Source organism: Scyliorhinus torazame, chromosome 25 (genome assembly GCF_047496885.1).
Source record: "Scyliorhinus torazame isolate Kashiwa2021f chromosome 25, sScyTor2.1, whole genome shotgun sequence".
Classification (NCBI taxonomy): Eukaryota; Metazoa; Chordata; class Chondrichthyes; order Carcharhiniformes; family Scyliorhinidae; genus Scyliorhinus; species Scyliorhinus torazame.
In genome coordinates this window covers 42,707,489-42,721,575 of record NC_092731.1, presented here as the reverse complement: position 1 = coordinate 42,721,575, position 14,087 = coordinate 42,707,489, and the positions used below count along the sequence as shown (strand labels likewise).

Sequence of the window (14,087 nt, the reverse complement as noted above, 5' to 3'; positions counted from 1 at the left end):
GTGGGTGTGGCTCAGGGTGGGTGTGGCTCAGGGTGGGCGTGGCTCAGGGTGGGCGTGGCTCAGGGTGGGTGTGGCTCAGGGTGGGCATGGCTCAGGGTGGGTGTGGCTGAGCTGTTTTCCCGGGTTTGGGAGTCTGGAACCATGAGGCACAAATTCAAAATACGGGGAAGCCAGTTCGGGCCGAGAGGGAGGGAAACTTTAAAAAATGATAAACTGACAGAGTTGTGACTGTTTGGGATCCTCTACCCCAGAGGTGAGCTTGTTCGGGTCGAGGTTTGGTGTGCAGGGTGGGGGGCTTACTGATGGGTGGAGGGGTTTGTTATGGGAGGGGTTTGTTATGGGAGGGGATGGGAGGGGTTTGTTATGGGAGGGGTTTGTTATGGGAGGGGTTTGTTATGGGGTCAGGAGTATGTGGACTGTCCGTGTGGGGACCAGTCTGGGTAGGAGTCACATTTGTATGATTGTGGAGGCTGTTCCGCCTCCTCTCTCTCATTTGCTGAATTATTGGAAGGGTTTGAAACGGAGTTTGGTGATTGTGGTAATAATGATAATAATCACTTATTGTCACAAGGAGGCTTCAATTAAGTTACTTTGAAAAGCCCCTCGTTGCTACATTCTGGCGCCTGTTCGGGGAGGCCGGCACGGGAATTGAACCCGTGCTGCTGGCCTTGTTCTGCATTGCAAGCCAGCTATTTAGCCCAATTGTGCTAAACCAGCCCCACAGAAGAATCTGCAATACTCAGCTTGTCTGGCACTGTCTGTGGAACAGACTTAACCTTGTAGGCTGCTGTCCCTCGGCCAAAAACAGTTTATCAATCTGCAAGGCTCTCTGGTCCTCGCTCCACAGATGCTGTCAGATGTGCTCTTTCCAGAAGCTTCTGTAATGACTTCAGATTCCCGGCACTTTGGTATTTTGTTTTGATGTTGTGATTTTGTCCTCACTCAGTCTCCCTCTCTTTGTGTCCCTTATTTCCAGCTGAAGCTGTTGTTCCAACTCTCCCACCCACACCGCAGACCACTCGGGCACACATTGCATCTTCAATGACTGTCCCAAATGCTACATCATCATCATCAGGTACAAACATCCAGAGGGATTTTAAACTCAAAGTTCACCTGGAAAACTCCCGGAGCAATCGTCAAATCCACTACTGAGAGAGTGGCAATTATTACTCTGCACGGTGTGAGTGAGGGGAGTGGGCTGCAGTGAGTGAGGGGAGTGGGATGGTGTGAGTGAGGGGAGTGTGAAGGAGTGAGTGAGGGGAGTGGGCTGCAGTGAGTGAGGGGAGTGGGATGGTGTGAGTGAGGGGAGTGTGAAGGAGTGAGTGGGGGGAGTGTGAAGGAGTGAGTGAGGGGAGTGGGCTGCAGTGAGTGAGGGGAGTGGGATGGAGTGAGTGAGGGGAGTGGGATGGTGTGAGTGAGGGGAGTGTGAAGGAGTGAGTGAGGGGAGTGGGCTGCAGTGAGTGAGGGGAGTGGGATGGTGTGAGTGAGGGGAGTGTGAAGGAGTGAGTGGGGGGAGTGGGATGGAGTGAGTGAGGGGAGTGGGATGGTGTGAGTGAGGGGAGTGTGAAGGAGTGAGTGAGGGGAGTGGGCTGCAGTGAGTGAGGGGAGTGGGCTGCAGTGAGTGAGGGGAGTGGGATGGAGTGAGTGAGGGGAGTGGGATGGAGTGAGTGAGGGGAGTGGGATGGAGTGAGTGAGGGGAGTGGGATGGAGTGAGTGAGGGGAGTGGGATGGAGTGAGTGAGGGGAGTGGGATGGAGTGAGTGAGGGGAGTGGGATGGTGTGAGTGAGTGAGGGGAGTGGGATGGAGTGAGTGAGGGGAGTGGGATGGAGTGAGTGAGGGGAGTGGGATGGAGTGAGTGAGGGGAGTGGGATGGAGTGAGTGAGGGGAGTGGGATGGAGTGAGTGAGGGGAGTGGGCTGCAGTGAGTGAGGGGCGTGGGATGGAGTGAGTGAGGGGAGTGGGATGGAGTGAGTGAGTGAGGGGAGTGGGATGGAGTGAGTGAGGGGAGTGGGATGGAGTGAGTGAGGGGAGTGGGATGGAGTGAGTGAGGGGAGTGGGATGGAGTGAGGGAGGGGAGTGGGATGGAGTGAGTGAGGGGAGTGGGATGGAGTGAGTGAGGGGAGTGGGATGGAGTGAGTGAGGCGAGTGGGATGGAGTGAGTGAGGGGAGTGGGATGGACTGAGTGAGTGAGGAGAGTGGGATGGAGTAAGTGAGTGAGGAGAGTGGGATGGAGTAAGTGAGTGAGGGGAGTGGGATGGAGTAAGTGAGTGAGGAGAATGGGATGGAGTGAGTGAGGACAGTGGGATGGAGTGAGTGAGTGAGGAGAGTGGGATGGAGTGAGTGAGTGAGGAGAGTGGGATGGAGTGAGTGAGGGGAGTGGGATGGAGTGAGTGAGGGGAGTGGGATGGAGTGAGTGAGGGGAGTGGGATGGAGTGAGTGAGGGGAGTGGGATGGAGTGAGTGAGTGAGGGGAGTGGGATGGAGTATGTGAGTGAGGAGAGTGGGATGGAGTGAGTGAGTGAGGAGAGTGGGATGGAGTGAGTGAGGGGAGTGGGATGGAGTGAGTGAGGGGAGTGGGATGGAGTGAGTGAGGGGAGTGGGATGGAGTGAGTGAGGGGAGTGGGATGGAATGAGGGAGGGGAGTGGGATGGAGTGAGTGAGGGGAGTGGGATGGAGTGAGTGAGGGGAGTGGGATGGAGTGAGTGAGGGGTGTGGGATGGAGTGAGTGAGGAGAGTGGGATGGAGTGAGTGAGGGGAGTGGGATGGAGTGAGTGAGGGGAGTGGGATGGAGTGAGTGAGTGAGGGGAGTGGGATGGAGTAAGTGAGTGAGGAGAGTGGGATGGAGTGAGTGAGGGGAGTGGGATGGAGTGAGTGAGGGGAGTGGGATGGAGTGAGTGAGGGAAGTGGGATGGAGTGAGTGAGGGGAGTGGGATGGAGTGAGTGAGGGGAGTGGGATGGAGTGAGGGAGGGGAGTGGGATGGAGTGAGTGAGGGGAGTGGGATGGAGTGAGTGAGGGGAGTGGGCTGCAGTGAGTGAGGGGAGTGGGATGGAGTGAGTGAGGGGAGTGGGGTGGAGTGAGTGAGGGGAGTGGGATGGAGTGAGTGAGGGGAGTGAGATGGCATGAATTAGGGGAGTGGGAGACGGAGACACGGACTCCACGAGATGCCAGACTGACCGGGTACAGCTCACTTTGTTCCTCACTAGTCACAATAAAACTTCAGACCACTCCATGCCCCGTTTGCAGGGGAGAGAGAGGATAGAGTTTGTCTGCCTGCAGTTGCCACGCCTGGGACCAGTACTTGTCACTGGCTGCCTTTTGGCTTACTGTCTGGGAGTGGAGCACGGGGCGGTTTTGATTGGCCCGCTGTCAGGCTGAAAGTGGAGGAGAACGGACTCACTTTTGCAGTTTTGGACTGGATGGTGTCCGGAGACCGGATGCTGGAATTGGACTCGAAACGTTGGCTCTTTTTCTCCCTACAGATGCTGCCAGACATGCTGAGATTTTCCACCATTTTCTTTTTGGGTCCAATAGACTATGTGCACTGCTTGTCCATAGCATGTTTTGGTTTTAATTTATTGTTGTGGGATTACATGGTTATTATATTTTTATTCTGTTTTTTACTTTGGGCTTAGCGCCTGGGTGCTCGCCAGTTGCGGCCCTCCTGCTTCTGTGCACTGGGGTTGAGGTGTCCTTCCCGGGGCGAGTGAGGGGGAGGGGTGTTCTCTCGCTCTGTCTCTCTCCTCACTGTGAGCTGCCTGTCCTTTCCTGGTGGACTGTGCTGCGTGCGGGCGCCTCTCCACCAATGTGGGGCTGTTGCTGGAGTCGGGGGGGGGGGGGTAGAGTTGGGGGCTGGGGGTGGGGTGCGTGCACTGACCCGAGTGATGGCGGCTTTGCCTTGTACCGAATTGTTTGTTGGCTTCCTTGGGGTATTTTGGTGTTATTTGCACAGGACGTTCTCTCTCTCCCCTTCTGTCCCTCTCTCTCACACAATCACACTCTCTCTATCTTGCTGTGTCTTTCTCTCAACACACATTCTCTCTATCTCACTCTCTCAATCACACACACATTCTCTCTATCTTGCTGCCTCTCTCTCACACACATTCTCTCTATCTTGCTGTCTCTCTCTCACACACATTCTCTCTATCTTGATGTCCCTCTCTCACACACACACATTCTCTCTATCTTGCTGTCTTCTCTCTCACACACACATTCTCTCTATCTGGCTGTCTCTCTCTCTCACATTCTCTCTATCTTGCTGTCTCTCTCTCTCACACACATTCTCTCTCTCTTGCTGTCTCTCTCTCACACACATTCTCTCTATCTTGCTGTCTCTCACACACATTCTCTCTATCTTGCTGTCTCTCTCTCTCACACACACACATTCTCTCTATCTTGCTGTCTCTCTCTCATACACACATTCTCTCTATCTTGCTGTCTCTCTCTCTCTCTCACACACACATTCTCTCTATCTTGCTGTCTCTCTCTCTCACACACATTCTCTCTATCTTGCTGTCTCTCTCTCACACACACATTATCTCTATCTTGCTGTCTCTCTCTCATACACACATTCTCTCTATCTTGCTGTCTCTCTCTCACACACATTCTCTCTACCTTGCTGTCTCTCTCTCTCACACATTCTCTCTATCTTGCTGTCTCTCTCTCTCACACACATTCTCTCTATCTTGCTGTCTCTCTCTCACACACATTCTCTCTATCTTGCTGTCTCTCTCTCATACACACATTCTCTCTATCTTGCTGTCTCTCTCTCTCATACGCACATTCTCTCTACCTTGCTGTCTCTCTCTCTCACACACATTCTCTCTATCTTGCTGTCTCTCTCACACACACATTCTCTCTATCTTGCCGTCTCTCTCTCTCACACACATTCTCTCTATCTTGCTGTCTCTCTCTCACACACACATTCTCTCTATCTTGCTGTCTCTCTCTCTCACACATTCTCTCAAAGAACAAAGAAATGTACAGCACAGGAACAGGCCCTTCGGCCCTCCAAGCCCGTGCCGACCATGCTGCCCGACTAAACTACAATCTTCTACACTTCCTGGGTCCGTATCCCTCTATTCCCATCCTATTCATGTATTTGTCAAGATGCACCTTAAATGTCACTATCGTCCCTGCTTCCACCACCTCCTCCGGTAGCGAGTTCCAGGCACCCACTACACTCTGCGTAAAAAACTTGCCTCGTACATCTACTCTGAACCTTGCCCCTCTCACCTTAAACCTATGCCCCCTAGTAATTGACCCCTCTACCCTGGGGAAAAGCCTCTGACTATCCACTCTGTCTATGCCCCTCATAATTTTGTATACCTCTATCAGGTCTCCCCTCAACCTCCTTCGTTCCAGTGAGAACAAACCGAGTTTATTCAACCGCTCCTCATAGCTAATGCCCTCCATACCAGGCAACATTCTGGTAAATCTCTTCTGCACCCTCTCTAAAGCCTCCACATCCTTCTGGTAGTGTGGCGACCAGAATTGAACACTACTCCAAGTGTGGCCTAACTAAGCTTCTATACAGCTGCAACATGACTTGCCAATTCTTATACTCAATGCCCCGGCCAATGAAGGCAAGCATGCCGTATGCCTTCTTGACTACCTTCTCGACCTGTGTTGCCCCTTTCAATGACCTGTGGACCTGTACTCCTAGATCTCTTTAACTTTCAATACACTTGAGGGTTGCTGTCTCTCTCTCTCTCACACACATTCTCTCTATCTTGCTGTCTCTCTCTCACACACATTCTCTCTATCTTGCTGTCTCTCTCTCATACACACATTCTCTCTATCTTGCTGTCTCTCTCTCTCATACACACATTCTCTCTATCTTGCTGTCTCTCTCTCACACACATTCTCTCTATCTTGCTGTCTCTCTCACACACATTCTCTCTATCTTGCTGTCTCTCTCTCATACACACATTCTCTCTATCTTGCTGTCTCTCTCTCTCATACACACATTCTCTCTATCTTGCTGTCTCTCTCTCTCACACATTCTCTCAAAGAACAAAGAAATGTACAGCACAGGAACAGGCCCTTCGGCCCTCCAAGCCCGTGCCGACCATGCTGCCCGACTAAACTACAATCTTCTACACTTCCTGGGTCCGTATCCCTCTATTCCCATCCTATTCATGTATTTGTCAAGATGCACCTTAAATGTCACTATCGTCCCTGCTTCCACCACCTCCTCCGGTAGCGAGTTCCAGGCACCCACTACACTCTGCGTAAAAAACTTGCCTCGTACATCTACTCTGAACCTTGCCCCTCTCACCTTAAACCTATGCCCCCTAGTAATTGACCCCTCTACCCTGGGGAAAAGCCTCTGACTATCCACTCTGTCTATGCCCCTCATAATTTTGTATACCTCTATCAGGTCTCCCCTCAACCTCCTTCGTTCCAGTGAGAACAAACCGAGTTTATTCAACCGCTCCTCATAGCTAATGCCCTCCATACCAGGCAACATTCTGGTAAATCTCTTCTGCACCCTCTCTAAAGCCTCCACATCCTTCTGGTAGTGTGGCGACCAGAATTGAACACTACTCCAAGTGTGGCCTAACTAAGGTTCTATACAGCTGCAACATGACTTGCCAATTCTTATACTCAATGCCCCGGCCAATGAAGGCAAGCATGCCGTATGCCTTCTTGACTACCTTCTCCACCTGTGTTGCCCCTTTCAATGACCTGTGGACCTGTACTCCTAGATCTCTTTAACTTTCAATACACTTGAGGGTTGCTGTCTCTCTCTCTCTCACACACATTCTCTCTATCTTGCTGTCTCTCTCTCACACACATTCTCTCTATCTTGCTGTCTCTCTCTCACACACATTCTTTCTATCTTGCTGTCTCTCTCTCTCACACACACATTCTCTCTATCTTGCTGTCTCTCTCTCTTCCAAACATTCTCTCTATCTTGCTGTCTCTCCCTCACACACACATTCTCTCTACCTTGCTGTATGTCTCTCACACACACATTCTCAATATCTTGCTGTCTCTCTCACACACATTCTCTCTATCTTGCTATCTCTCTCACACACACATTCTCTCTATCTTGCTGTCTCTCTCTCTCTCTCACACATTCTCTCTATCTTGCTGTCTCTCTCTCTCACACACACATTCTCTCTATCTTGCTGTCTCTCTCTCTCACACACACATTCTCTCTATCTTGCTGTCTCTCTCTCTCATACACACATTCTCTCTATCTTGCTGTCTCTCTCTCTCACACACACATTCTCTCTATCTTGCTGTCTCTCTCTCTCACACACACATTCTCTCTATCTTGCTGTCTCTCTCTCTCATACACACATTCTCTCTATCTTGCTGTCTCTCTCTCTCATACACACATTCTCTCTATCTTGCTGTCTCTCTCTCACACACATTCTCTCTATCTTGCTGTCTCTCTCTCTTACACACATTCTCTCTATCTTGCTGTCTCTCCCTCACACACACATTCTCTCTATCTTGCTGTCTCTCTCACACACACATTCTCTCTATCTTGCTGTCTCTTTCTCTTACAAATATTCTCTCTATCTTGCTGTCTCTCCCTCACACACACATTCTCTCTATCTTGCTGTCTCTCTCACACACACATTCTCTCTATCTTGCTGTCTCTCTCTCACACACATTCTCTCTATCTTGCTGTCTGTCTCACACACACATTCTCTCTATCTTGCTGTATCTCTCTCTCACACACATTCTCCCTATCTTGCTGTCTCTATCACACCCATATTCTCTCTATCTTGATGTCCCTCTCTCACACACACACATTCTCTCTATCTTGCTGTCCCTCTCTCTCACACACACATTCTCTCTATCTGGCTGTCTCTCTCTCTCACATTCTCTCTATCTTGCTGTCTCTCTCTCTCACACACATTCTCTCTATCTCGCTGTCTCTCTCTCACACACATTCTCTCTATCTTGCTGTCTCTCTCTCTCTCACACACATTCTCTCTATCTCGCTGTCTCTCTCTCACACACATTCTCTCTATCTCGCTGTCTCTCTCTCTCTCACACACATTCTCTCTATCTCGCTGTCTCTCTCTCACACACATTCTCTCTATCTTGCTGTCTCTCTCTCTCTCACACACATTCTCTCTATCTCGCTGTCTCTCTCTCACACACACATTCTCTCTGTCTGCTGTCTCTCACACACACATTCTCTCTATCTGCTGTCTCTCTCACACACACACATTCTCTCTATCTTGCTGTCTTTCTCTCTCACACACATTCTCTCTATCTTGCTGTCTCTCTCTCACACACACATTCTCTCTATCTGCTGTCTCTCACACACACATTCTCTCTATCTGCTGTCTCTCTCACACACACACATTCTCTCTATCTGCTGTCTCTCTCACACACACACATTCTCTCTATCTTGCTGTCTCTCTCTCTCACACACATTCTCTCTATCTTGCTGTCTCTCTCACACATTCTCTCTATCTTGCTGTCTCTCTCTCACACACACATTCTCCAAACAGACCTGTTGGACTTTAACCTGATGATGTCAGACTTCTTGCTGTGCACACACATTCTGAGCTGTGATTAGTGTGTTTAACATTCTCATGCTGTGATTGTTGTCTTTAGGAGTTAACGGCAAAGAGTTTAAACTGGTGATCAAATTAATGGGAGACTTTGATCTTGCATCGATTCAGAAAATCATTCTGGAGGTGAGAAACTGTTTTGCGATTAAATATTGACACCAACACCTGCCTCTCACTGTCTGAATTCAGAGATCAGGAGTCTCCACGTCACATACAGCAGCTCCACTCCCCCTCTGCTCACCCTCATATTACCCAGGCAGCCCTCCTATCCCCTGGAACAGGTTTGATGGGCTGAGTGGTCTCCTCCTGTTGTTGTGTTGGTGTCAGAGCCTCGACAGTGTAACTAAAGCAGGGGCTTTGTCACAGTCAGTCCCATTGGGCTGATCTCATCACACAACAAGGGGCAGAATGAGATGTGAAGCAGTCCCACATTGCACTGCTGACCCCGGGGTCACCCCCTCTCCCTCTGTCATTCTCTGTCTCTGCATCTTTCCCTCACTCTCTCTCTCCTCTCTGTCTATCTCTGCTGCTGCATCACTCTCTGTCTGTCCTCTGTCTCTCTCTCTCTCTCTCACTCTCCCTCTCTCACCTTCTCTCTCTCTCTCTCTCAATCTCTTGCTTTGTCTCCATCTGCCCATCTTTTACTTTCTGTTATGTATCAGAGTAACAGCATTGGCTGGTGTAATATAACAACCGAATCCCTCGAATCGCGACAGTGCCGAGGGAGGCCATTCAGCCCATCATGTCTGCACCGAGCCTCGGGATGAGCTCCCTATCTCGGCCCACTCCCCTGCCCTCTCCCCGTAGCCCCATAACCCCATCTAACCTGCACATCTTTGGACTGTGGGAGGACACCGCAGTACCCGGAGGAATCCCAAGCAGACACGGGGAGAACGTGCAAACTCCACACAGTCACCCGAGGCTGGAATTGAACCCGGGTCCCTGGTGCTGTGAGGCGGCAGTGCTAACCACTGTGCCGCCGTGCCACCCACGTGTTAATGTCACGTGTTACGCAATGACATAATCGGAGCGCTCTGCGGGCTTTTGTGAAGTTCACCAGTGTGCCCTGTCTGGGCAGCATTTTGTAAATAAACCCCTTGCACCGTGTGTCACCTCGGATTCTCTCGCTTTGGGGCTACAACAAAGAATATAACACCTTCTCTTTCTCTCTCCCTCTCTGCTCCTGTCTGGCCCGCTCTCTCTCTCAAAGAACAAAGAACAAAGAAACGTACAGCACAGGAACAGGCCCTTCGGCCCTCCAAGCCCGTGCCGACCATGCTGCCCGACTAAACTACAATCTTCTACACTTCCTGGGTCCGTATCCTTCTATTCCCATCCTATTCATATATTTGTCAAGATGCACCTTAAATGTCCCTATCGTCCCTGCTTCCACTACCTCCTCCAGTAGCGAGTTCCAGGCACCCACTACCCTCTGCGTAAAAAACTTGCCTCGTACATCTACTCTAAACCTTGCCCCTCTCACCTTAAACCTATGCCCCCTAGTAATTGACCCCTCTACCCTGGGGAAAAGCCTCTGACTATCCACTCTGTCTATGCCCCTCATAATTTTGTATACCTCTATCAGGTCTCCCCTCAACCTCCTTCGTTCCAGTGAGAACAAACCGAGTTTATTCAACCGCTCCTCACAGCTAATGCCCTCCATACCAGGCAACATTCTGGTAAATCTCTTCTGCACCCTCTCTAAAGCCTCCACATCCTTCTGGTAGTGTGGCGACCAGAATTGAACACTATACTCCAAGTGTGGCCGAACTAAGGTTCTATACAGCTGCAACATGACTTGCCAATTCTTATACTCAATGCCCCGGCCAATGAAGGCAAGCATGCCGTATGCCTTCTTGACTACCTTCTCCACCTGTGTAGCCCCTTTCAATGACCTGTGGACCTGTACTCCTAGATCTCTTTGACTTTCAATAGTCTTGAGGGTTCTACCATTCACTGTATATTCCCTACCTGCATTAGACCTTCCAAAATGCATTACCTCACATTTGTCCGGATTAAACTCCATCTGCCATCTCTCCGCCCAAGTCTCCAGACAATCTAAATCCTGCTGTATCCTCCGACAGTCCTCATCGCTATCCGCAATTCCACCAACCTTTGTGTCGTCTGCAAACTTACTAATCAGACCAGTTACATTTTCCTCCAAATCATTTATATATACTACAAAGAGCAAAGGTCCCAGCACTGATCCCTGTGGAACACCACTGGTCACAGCCCTCCAATTAGAAAAGCATCCCTCCATTGCTACTCTCTGCCTTCTATGGCCTAGCCAGTTCTGTATCCACCTTGCTAGCTCACCCCTGATCCCTTCCTTCTTTCCACTCCAGTCTATCTCTCTGCCTCATCCTGTCTCCCACTTTCTCTGTTACTCTCACAGCCTCTCCCACACTGTCTGTCCCTGAATCCATTTCTCCCTCGGATCTTTCCGTTTCAAATATTGGCAGCAATTTGCCCCGTTCCTTACAGCCTGTGCCGTTCCAGCCAGTGATTGGCAGTGAAGGTGGCTTTTTGTCCCCAAACACTACCCCACAATCCCCCCCACCCTCACTGCAATATTAACCATTTCTCCTGTCTGTGATGTAGCTGAAGCTGGCGCTCAGGAATCGATTCCCGGATCTGGACCTTCATTTGAGTGTCGGAGACGATTAGCTCTGGGCTGTGGCTGCTCCAGAAGATTGAGGGTGATGAATTGTACCAGTGAGCACCTAGTGACCTGTGTGTTCACAGCTTCGCTCAGTAATAGCTTTCCAATGTTCAGCAGCGAGCAAAGGGTTAATCGCTCGCTGTGTTAATGTTACATCGTGATTGATTCTTCTTCATATTGGGGAATGTGGGAGCTTTTAGTTTTTGCTTTGTGGAATAGGGAAGTATAACCTCCATTTGGAACTCCTGACCACTGGGCTGTGGGACAGAGACTGACCCCAAATGACCCTTTTTAACCGTCTGCTGAATGAGAGGATTTTATAAAGATCTGTGTCCAGTTGCTGAATTCAGAGATTTGTCAGCAGCGAGAATGGGTGTCCAGACAACAGTGAATCCCAGCACAACCTCTGGGTAGAGATCATCCTTTCCCTCAGGGTTCCTCGACAATGGTGTTGTTGGGACAGAATTAAATCCAGGATTCTTGTTTCCTTCACAGGAACACATTCTGTTGATCAAAGTGAAATATTTGATAACTGATCCCAGGAGCCTATTAAACAAGGGAGGGAATCAGCTTTTCTGATATGTGGTGGGTCCAATCAGATCCTCCTTATCTGGAGGAGCGATATTCCTGATGGAGCAGAGAGCAATGTGTTCCCACCTTCACTCATGTCAACCAATAGACCCGGTGGAAATGTCCTGTTGGTCACAACTGTGCAGCGTGAAGCTGGGAACCTGCTCGTGTGAGCGAGCCGTGATTAGGACTAATATCCGGGAAAACTCCTGCAGACACTGAACTCTCAGCCAATCAGGCAGCGGCTGTGGAGAAAACCCCAGATTCCTGTTTGAGCGCAATGCTTTGGCTCCTGACCCTGAAACAGTAACTGGGATTCTCTCCACAGTTACTGCCTGACCGCCTCAGCATTTACAGCTCACTGGTTTGTCTCTTGTTTCTATTACACAATCAGGTCTGTGAGCTTCCCATTAATGGACTTTCACAGCCACAAACCTGTGGTCAGAAAGGTCTCGAATGAAGCAGTCGACTGTCCTGAGGATTGGGATTGTGGGGAGTTTGTTTCACTGAATATTAAGCTGAGAAGTGTAAGATGTTCGAATCCCTCACCATCACATGTGGGCTGATCGGTTAAGCGGGTGTTTCAATGTTATTGCATGAAGTGTGTGCTCAATAAATCTATAAATTCTTGACCACAAGGTGTGAAAGGTGTTTCTGTTGGAGCAATGTACAGATGGTGCCACACAAAAGGTTGCTGCACAAGATAAAGATGCATGGCATTAAGGGGAAAGTAGTAGCATGGATAGAGGATTGGTTAATTAATAGAAAGCAAAGAGTGGGGATTAATGGGTGTTTCTCTGGTTGGCAATCAGTAGCTAGTGGTGTCCCTCAGGGATTAGTGTTGGGCCCACAACTGTTCACAATTTACATAGATGATTTGGAGTTGGGGACCAAGGGCAATGTGTCCAAGTTTGCAGACAACACTAAGATAAGTGGTAAAGCAAAACGTGCAGAGGATACTGGAAGTCTGCAGAGGGATTTGGATAGGCTAAGTGAATGGGCTAGTGTCTGGCAGGTGGAATACAATGTTAACAAATGTGAGGTTATCCATTTTGGTAGGAATAACAGCAAAAGGGATTATTATTTAAATGATAAAATGTTAAAACATGCTGCTGTGCAGAGAGACCTGGGTGTGCTAGTGCATGAGTCGCAAAAAGTTGGTTTTCAGGTGCAACAGGTGATTAAGAAGGCAAATGGAATTTTGTCCTTCATTGCTAGAGGGACGGAGTTTAAGACTAGGGAGGTTATGCTGCAATTGTATAATGTATTAGTGAGGCCACACCTGGAGTATTGTGTTCAGTTTTGGTCTCCTTACTTGAGAAAGGACGTACTGGCACTGGAGGGTGTGCAGAGGAGATTCACTAGGTTAATCCCAAAGCTGAAGGGGTTGGATTACGAGGAGAGGTTGAGTAGACTGGGACTGTACTCATTGGAATTTAGAAGGATGAGGGGGGATCTTATAGAAACATATAAAATTATGAAGGGAATAGATAGGATAGATGCGGGCAGGTTGTTTCCACTGGCGGGTGAAAGCAGAACTAGGGGGCATAGCCTCAAAATAAGGGGAAGTAGATTTAGGACTGAGTTTAGGAGGAACTTCTTCACCCAAAGGGTTGTGAATCTATGGAATTCCTTGCCCAATGAAGCAGTTGAGGCTCCTTCATTAAATGTTTTTAAGATAAAGATAGATAGTTTTTTGAAGAATAAAGGGATTAAGGGTTATGGTGTTCGGGCCGGAAAGTGGAGCTGAGTCCACAAAAGATCAGCCATGATCTCATTGAATGGTGGAGCAGGCTCGAGGGACCAGATGGCCGACTCCTGCTCCTAGTTCTTATGTTCTTATGATCCGATTGGGAGTGAAAACCATCCTGGTCCAGATTGAAGTTTATTCTGACGCTGATACTGATGTTAGGCTTGTTCCTCCCAGTGGGATCTTTCTGTGCCTCTGTCCTCTACCTGCTTCATCTTCCTCTCTCAGTCTGGCCATTTTGCCAAGTTTTCTGCTGATGAAATGTCGCTGTTCACAAGGCTGAAAAACACAAGATATAGGAGCAGGAGGAGATCATTCAGCCCCTCGAGCCTGTTCTACCTCTCAAAATCATCATGCTGACCTTGGGCTTCACCTCGACTTTCCTGGCCACTCCCAACAAAGAACAAAGAAAAGTACAGCACAGGAACAGGCCCTTCGGCCCTCCAAGCCTGTGCTGACCACGCTGCCCCCTAACCTAAAGACTTCCTCAATTCGAGGGTCCTTATCCCTCTATTCCCATCCTGTTCATGTATTTGTGAAGAGGTCCCTTAAACGTCACTATC

At 49.4% G+C, this 14,087-nt stretch overlaps 1 protein-coding gene across 4 annotated transcripts in view; it reads left to right on the top strand.

The window, feature by feature from the left end:
* The window catches only part of LOC140402506 (pancreatic secretory granule membrane major glycoprotein GP2-like), an 82,908-nt gene extending 70,502 nt beyond the window's left edge, over positions 1–12,406 (top strand). For all 4 annotated transcript variants that reach the window (XM_072490364.1, XM_072490362.1, XM_072490365.1 and 1 more), the window contains exons 7-9: positions 977–1,075; positions 8,586–8,668; positions 11,144–12,406. In XM_072490364.1, coding sequence (XP_072346465.1) covers positions 977–1,075; positions 8,586–8,668; positions 11,144–11,209 — 248 coding nt within the window. In that variant the 3' untranslated portion in view covers positions 11,210–12,406. The remainder of the gene's footprint in view (positions 1–976; positions 1,076–8,585; positions 8,669–11,143) is intronic.
* Positions 12,407–14,087: the final 1,681 nt, after the last annotated feature.